Below are 7,980 nucleotides of genomic sequence, written 5' to 3'. Positions count from 1 at the left end.
TCACACCCAGTGGGACATCGGTGACAATGATGACTATGAGAACCTTGGAGAGGAGGAAAGCAATGGATGTCGAGCGGGTCTAACATGATACTGTGAAAGTTCAATCCATAATGGATCCAACTCAGTCGCGAGAGTCCAGTCCAAAGCGGATCCAACACAGCAGCGAGAGTCCCGTTCACAGCGGAGCCAGCAGGAAACCATCCCAAGCGGAGGCGGATCAGCAGCGCAGAGATGTCCCCAGCCGATACACAGGCAAGCAGTACATGGCCACCGGATCGGACCGGACCCCCTCCACAAGGGAGAGTGGGACATAGAAGAAAAAGAAAAGAAACGGCAGATCAACTGGTCTAAAAAGGGAGTCGATTTAAAGGCTAGAGTATACAAATGAGTTTTAAGGTGAGACTTAAATGCTTCTACTGAGGTGGCATCTCGAACTGTTACCGGGAGGGCATTCCAGAGTACTGGAGCCCGAAATGAAAACGCTCTATAGCCCGCAGACTTTTTTTGGGCTTTGGGAATCACTAATAAGCCGGAGTCCTTTGAACGCAGATTTCTTGCCGGGACATATGGTACAATACAATCGGCAAGATAGGATGGAGCTAGACCGTGTAGTATTTTATACGTAAGTAGTAAAACCTTAAAGTCACATCTTAAGTGCACAGGAAGCCAGTGCAGGTGAGCCAGTACAGGCGTAATGTGATCAAACTTTCTTGTTCTTGTCAAAAGTCTAGCAGCCGCATTTTGTACCAACTGTAATCTTTTAATGCTAGACATGGGGAGACCCGAAAATAATACGTTACAGTAGTCGAGACGAGGCGTAACAAACGCATGGATAATGATCTCGGCGTCTTTAGTGGACAGAATGGAGCGAATTTTAGCGATATTACGGAGATGAAAGAAGGCCGTTTTAGTAACGCTTTTAATGTGTGACTCAAAGGAGAGAGTTGGGTCGAAGATAACACCCAGATTTTTTACCGTGTCGCCTTGTTTAATTGTTTGGTTGTCAAATGTTAGAGTTGTATTATTAAATAGAGGTCGGTGTCTATTGTAACCCTTCCAAAGATACACAAAATATATACATTATATTACTTTATTCATTTTCAGGTAAAAAAAACACTCATTTTTAAGATGCGGCAATCATATCTATGAAGAGATCGCCTGAAACCGAGTTGGCCATACTCTTTATGCACGGCTCTGTGCATGACCTCATTTACCATAAAAATGGAAAAGTTTGGCTTGTTTCTATAACAACTGCCAAAGTGATGACGGTTTTTACAAGTCCACAAAAACAGCATTAATTAATAAATTAAGTTTTAACATGTGATCACATCCATGACGAGAAACATCTAGTGCCTTCCATAAGTCACTTCCCTCTCACTTTTACCACAGTTGTTATTATTACCTTACAGCTATTTTCCAAAATATTTTAATCAATAACTCCTGCTGAAAACTCTACTAAAAATAACCCATAATGACAAAGTGTGAAATGTTTTGTTTTTTCTGTAATTATTTGCAAATTCAGTCCAAAAAAAAAAAAATAGTTGAAGCTACAGTAATAGTGATTTTTGTAAACATGCCACTTTTGTGATATATTGTGCAGAATTGTTTGAAAAATGTATTCAATGCATTTTGAAACACACAACTGAAACTTGAGAGTTAAGAGTGTGATAATGGTTGATATTAAACATGAACAAGGTTTGTTTTTAACACACTTACAAACAATTCAATTATATTTACTAGGGGGTGTAACGGTACACAAAAAGTTCGGTTCGGTACGTACCTCGGTTCAGAGGTCACGATTCGGTTAATTTTCGGTACAGTAAGAAAAAAACTAAATATACATTTTTGGATTATTTATTTTAAAAAATTGGTAAATCTTCCACCAAAAATATTTTTCTTAGTGGAATATTTGATGTGAAGTAATGGGAAACTTGGATAGGTCAACAATTCATAACAACATTGATCTTGATTCAATATTATGTTTTGAGCAATGACAGTTTGAAAGTAAAATAAACAGCTTTATTTTGTTAGTCAACGTTGCAAGTTTTTCTAAATTATATTTAGCCTTTAAGCTTTTTTATTTCACTTTTGTTTATGTTTTGGTTTATTTTAATATAGTATGTGCCGTGGGCCTTTAAAACATTGGCTTGAGCCGCAAATGGCCTCCGGGGCCCACTTTTGACACCAATGCTATAGATAATAAAAAATAAAATCTGATAAATCTATGGGTAAAAAGCAGAGCCTGGCGACGCATGCGCGTTTATCATAACTCTCTCGCTCTCTCTGTCTCTCCCCCTCCCTCACGAATGTTGCTGCGGCGCTACTTTTTGTTTTGTTTTTAACCCCTTCTTAACCCTGAACGTACATTGAAAATACACTCAACCCTAACTTAAAATGCCGGACATTTGAGGCATTTAAGAAACTCCACCCGGACAGCCCTGCAAATGAGGACTTGTCTGGTGAAAAGAGGAGGTGTGGTCAGTCTATCGTAGCTCTGCCGCTGCTAGCATGCCGTATGTTGTTGGTATTTTTTTTTTGATTTATTGATTGAAACTTTTATTAGTAGATTGCAAAGTACAGTACATAGTCCGTACAATTCACCACTAAATGGTAACACCCGAATAAGTGTTTCAACTTGTTTTAAGTCGGGGTCTAGGTAAATCAATTCATGGTGCCTCGGTGTGCGTTGTTTACAAAACGTGCGGTGCGCTACTTACTATGTCCGTGTCGGTCGGTACACCTCCAAACCGAACCGAACCGAAACGGTTCAATACAAACACATGTACCATTACACCCCTAATATTTACTCGACTTTATAATTCCATTTTGAGCCAATCGAATACATTTAGGAACCTAAAGTAGTCTGTGATATTGTATGCATATTCAATTTTTAAGTTTTTAATTTTGAAGAAATTTGCAAACATTTTTGTCAATTTGTTATTGTGCAATATTTTGTGTGTATTCTGCAGTCGGAAAATTTGAATCCGTTTTTTAATGCAACTGGATTCTAAAGTAACAGTTTTGTGCTACTGTACACGCATGTTTAATATTTCAGTTGTTCATTGTTAAAGAATTTGCAAACCATTGAAAAACAATTGAACTAGAGGTTTTTGGGCGGCATAGCTCGGTTGGTAGAGTGGCCGTGCCAGCAACTTGAGAGTTGCAGGTTCGATTCCCGCGTGTACCATCCTAGTTACTGCCGTTGTGTCCTTGGGCAAGACACTTTACCCACCTGCTCCCAGTGCCACCCACACTGGTTTAAATGTAACTTAGATATTGGGTGTCACTATGTAAAAGCGCTTTGAGTCACTTGAGAAAAAGCGCTATATAAATATAATTCACTAATTCACTAACTACTTTGTCATTGCGGGAAATTTTGTGTCAAGATTAATCAAGTGGAAAATGACTTTAACCCACTTTGGAATGCAGCTGTACCTGGACAAAGATAAGTGGGTGTGATTACATCTGCAAAAAAGCTAATTCTGAATTCTTAGCGGGCACAAAAGGCGTTCAAACTTTGGCACCATGATCTGTTTTTTTTTTTTTGTTTTTTTTACAGTCACAAGTAGTCCAAATGCACAAACTGTGTTGTTTTTATGTGTACTGTACCTCAGTAACATATCAAACATCACAATTACCGGGCATTCAGGGTTGTTTTCAAGAGAGTCACTTTCTTCATTTCAACGCCTCATTGAGGTCCGCCATTAAATACATTTTAAAAAATTCAGTGGATTTCACGACTTCACAAAACGAGCAACGTTGGTTTGAGTCGTCTGCCGAGTCACGCTGTGGCAGACCACAAACGTCCTTTGCAGTACTAAAAAAGGTTGTCACGGAAGTTCTTCCGTCTTCCTGGTGACCAGGCCTTGCCTCTCCATGATGTTCCACAGCTTGCGTAGGTTAGAGCGGGTGATGGCGTCGTCAGGTTTGAGCTCCAAGGCTCTCAGGTAGTTGCTCTCAGCTTCTGACAGTTTTCCGTTCAGGTGCAGGATGGCGCCGAGGTTCATGAGGGCACCCGGGTACTAGGAGTATAGAAGAAGTCATTATTTTAGAACAGTCCCTCCAAAATTTATTTGGCTTTTTTTTGTGATTGTCGCAGCCTAAAATGTCAGAATTCGCGTCAGATTTTTCAGAATGTTTCCACAAAAGTTACAATGTTTTGAGGCCTATTTTTTTTTATTTGTCATTGTTTTAAAGGCCTACTGAAATGCAATTTTCTTATTTAAACGGGGATAGCAGCTCCATTCTGTGTCATACTTTATCATTTCGCGACATTGCCATATTTTTGCTGAAAGGATTTAGTAGAGAACATCGACGATAACGTTTGCAACTTTTGGTGCTGATAAAAAAGCCTTGCCTGTACCGGAAGTAGCAGACGATGTGCGCGCGACGTCACTGGTTGTGGAGCTCCTCACATCCTCACATTGTTTACAATCATGGCCACCAGCGGCGAGAGCGATTCGGACCGAGCTAGCGACCATTTCCCCATTAATTTGAGCAAGGATGAAAGATTCGTGGATGAGGAAAGTGAGAGTGAAGGACTAGAAAGAAGAAAAGAAAAAAAAAGAGGGCAGTGGGAGCGATTTAGACAGGGAAGATGCTGTGAAAGGCGCTCTCCCGTCCAAAGGCAAAACCCAGTAACTCAATTTTGGTCAAAACTGAGCTGATAATAATTTTGGAGGTTCCTAGGTGATTTGCTTTACATTAGTGTATGAGATATTGTAATTTGTTCCGTAAGTAAGCTGTTACACGCATGGCAGGACCTAGCAACTACCACATGACCGCGTAGATACAACAGAAAAACCTAGTATCTCAAGGGACCAATCGGAGCTTCTTTGTCAGTCGCCTTATTGTCTTTAATGAGACATTTGCACGAATGGGGGCCGACGGTCAACCTGATTATGTGATATTATGGCACGAGGGGATATTTGGAAGATTGGCCCAGGACGTTGCAAGCACCTTCATTAAATGTATTGTTCTTGATTCTTCCCCTTGCATACTCTTTTGGGCAGATAACTGTGGAGGTCAAAATAAAAACTGGACGCTGTACACGGCTTTTGCCCAATGTGCAAACGCAGAATGGGGCCCGCCCGAGATTGTGATAAAATATCTGGAGAAAGGGCACACGTTCACGAGAGCAGATTCAATCCATGGCTCAATCGGCAAGAAAATGAAAGCTCAAGAAAACATCTATACGTTTGGTGACTTTGTGGATCTTTGTAAGACAGCATCAAGATAGATTGGTTTTCCTTTGTTTTCTCAAAATCAGCTAGAAGGGAGTTACTAGGTTTTGCCTTTGGACGGGAGCGCTGCGGCAGCCGTGGGGGTGGCAAGATCACTCGGCCAGGCCCACCCGCAACAAGGGATAAAGCCGTACCGCTTTGAACTCGACGGTGACGGTCAGGAGGACTCATATTGGTGCTGGAGTAGCACACAACATAGATAGCCTTCAGAATACAGAATGGTAAAATGTTTTTTATTAATACACATAATACACTGTACTTTGTGTGTGTGTGTGGTCCAATCCAACCGTGTTTGCTTGACATCTCTGTTCCATAGTAAAGCTTGACTGTCATCTTTCGGGAATGTCAACGATGAAACACCGGCTGTGTTTGCGTTGCTAAAGCCGGCCGCAATACACCGCTTCCCACCTACAGCTTTCTTCTTTGATGTCTCCATTGTTCATTGAACAAATTGCAAAATATTCTGTAACACAGATGTCCAGAATACTGTGGAATTTTGCGATGAAAACAGACGACTTAATAGCTGGGAACGATGCTGGGACAAAATGTCCTCTACAATCCGTGATGTCACGCGCACGCGTCATCATACCAAAACGTTTCAGCAGGATATTTCGGCGCAAAATTTAAAATTGCAATTTAGTTAACTAACCCGGCCGTATTGGCATGTGTTGCAATGTTAATATTTCATCATTGATATATAAACTATCAGACTGCGTGGTGGGTAGTAGTGGCTTTCAGTAGGCCTTTTATTGTTCCTTGTAAACTTAACCGAAAAAAAACATGAACTTTTTGCATAAATTGGAAAACAAACACTCTATTAATGTTTTACTCGTTTTATACCACAATAGCTTAAAATAAGACACTAGAGTGCAAGTACAAGCACATACTTATATTATTACCTGCAGTGCGTTGGTGTATTTCCAACAGAACTTCTATTTCTACTGTAGGAGAACTTACATTTAGAAGAGAAGTGCCACAATTCTGTGTTTGGATACCAGTTTCGAGCATCAATTACACAAAATGTAAATTGTTATGACCATGGTTTGACTGTCAAAGATGTTTTTTGTTTTTTTTAATCAAATTAACATAAAAATATACAAGATACACTTTCAATTAGTGCATAAACCCCCCCCCCCCACACACACACAAAAAAAACCTCCCTCCCTCCCTCACACTCATCCACACCCACTCACACACAAAAAGGTTGTTTCTTTCTGCTACCAAAATTCTGGTTCCCACAACATATATATCACAGTCTGCAAGGGACACACAGTCCCTGAAACACACATGATTGTGTGTGCCGCCGGTCCACTAACATTATCATTAATTACTATTTTTTATGTGAAGTGAAGTGAACTATATTTATATAGCGCTTTTTCTCTAGTGACTCAAAGTGATTTACATAGTGAAACCCAATATCTAAGTTACATTTAAACCAGCGTGGGTGGCACTAGGGGGCAGGTGGGTAAAGTGTCTTGCCCAAGGACACAACGGCAGTGACTAGGATGGCGGAAGCGGGGATCTCATTTTATTTTATTTATAAAATAAAAAAAAAAGGACCTTATCTTCACCAGACCAGGTTGTTAATGAAATTATCCATCCATCCATCCATCTTCTTCCGCTTATCCGAGGTCGGGTCGCGGGGGCAGCAGCCTAAGCAGGGAAGCCCAGACTTCCCTCTCCCCAGCCACTTCGTCTAGCTCTTCCCGGGGGATCCCGAGGCGTTCCCAGGCCAGCCGGGAGACATAGTCTTCCCAACGTGTCCTGGGTCTTCCCCGTGGCCTCCTACCGGCTGGACGTGCCCTAAACACATCCCTAGGGAGGCGTTCGGGTGGCATCCTGACCAGATGCCCGAACCACCTCATCTGGCTCCTCTCGATGTGGAGGAGCAGCGGCTTTACTTTGAGTTCCTCCCGGATGGCAGAGCTTCTCACCCTATCTCTAAGGGAGAGCCTTGCCACACGGCGGAGGAAACTCATTTCGGCCGCTTGTACCCGTGATCTTATCCTTTCGGTCATGACCCAAAGCTCATGACCATAGGTGAGGATGGGAACGTAGATCGACCGGTAAATTGAGAGCTTTGCCTTCCGGCTCAGCTCCTTCTTCACCACAACGGATCGGTACAACGTCCGCATTACTGAAGACGCCGCACCGATCCGCCTGTCGATCTCACGATCCACTCTTCCCCCACTCGTGAACAAGACTCCTAGGTACTTGAACTCCTCCACTTAGGCCAGGGTCTCCTCCTCCAACCCGGAGATGGCACTCCACCCTTTTCCGGGAGAGAACCATGGACTCGGATTTAATGAAATTAGACTTATCTAAAAGGTTTTTAAAACCAGGTCCAGTCCAGATCATGTCCAAGTCGGGCTCAGCAACACACACCCTCATCCATGTACAACAACAAAATTAGGGAAACAACAGATTGCATATAATCAAAGATGTTTGTTAATGTAATCTGTGACATTTCTACTTGAATAAATGATATTCTGTACATCGCCTGTTGTACAGGTTAATGGTATTCATATCGCTGCATGACAATGTCTTAACTTTCTCTTTTTATTAAAGTAATATTCAGCCTGCTAAACACTCTGTAATTGCTGACTATCAAACAGAACAGGTTATAAAAGCATATACACAATTTTTCAGCCAGCCAGGAAAATGTACACCCTTATATTCCTCAACTGATATACTCACGTTTATTTAGGTAAAACTATCACAGATTACATTACAAAAC

At 41.6% G+C, this 7,980-nt stretch overlaps 1 protein-coding gene across 1 annotated transcript in view; it reads right to left on the bottom strand.

Annotated features, from left to right (window-relative positions):
• Positions 1 to 588: 588 nt before the first annotated feature.
• Positions 589 to 7,980, bottom strand: part of tmtc2a (transmembrane O-mannosyltransferase targeting cadherins 2a) — a 119,393-nt gene continuing 112,001 nt past the window's right edge. The window contains exon 12 of the mRNA XM_061912215.1: positions 589 to 4,022. Within this exon, the coding sequence (XP_061768199.1) occupies positions 3,831 to 4,022 (192 nt within the window). The 3' untranslated portion in view covers positions 589 to 3,830. The remainder of the gene's footprint in view (positions 4,023 to 7,980) is intronic.

This window comes from Nerophis ophidion, linkage group LG10 (assembly GCF_033978795.1).
Source record: "Nerophis ophidion isolate RoL-2023_Sa linkage group LG10, RoL_Noph_v1.0, whole genome shotgun sequence".
NCBI classification, from domain to species: Eukaryota; Metazoa; Chordata; class Actinopteri; order Syngnathiformes; family Syngnathidae; genus Nerophis; species Nerophis ophidion.
This window is presented reverse-complemented; position numbering and strand designations above follow the sequence as displayed.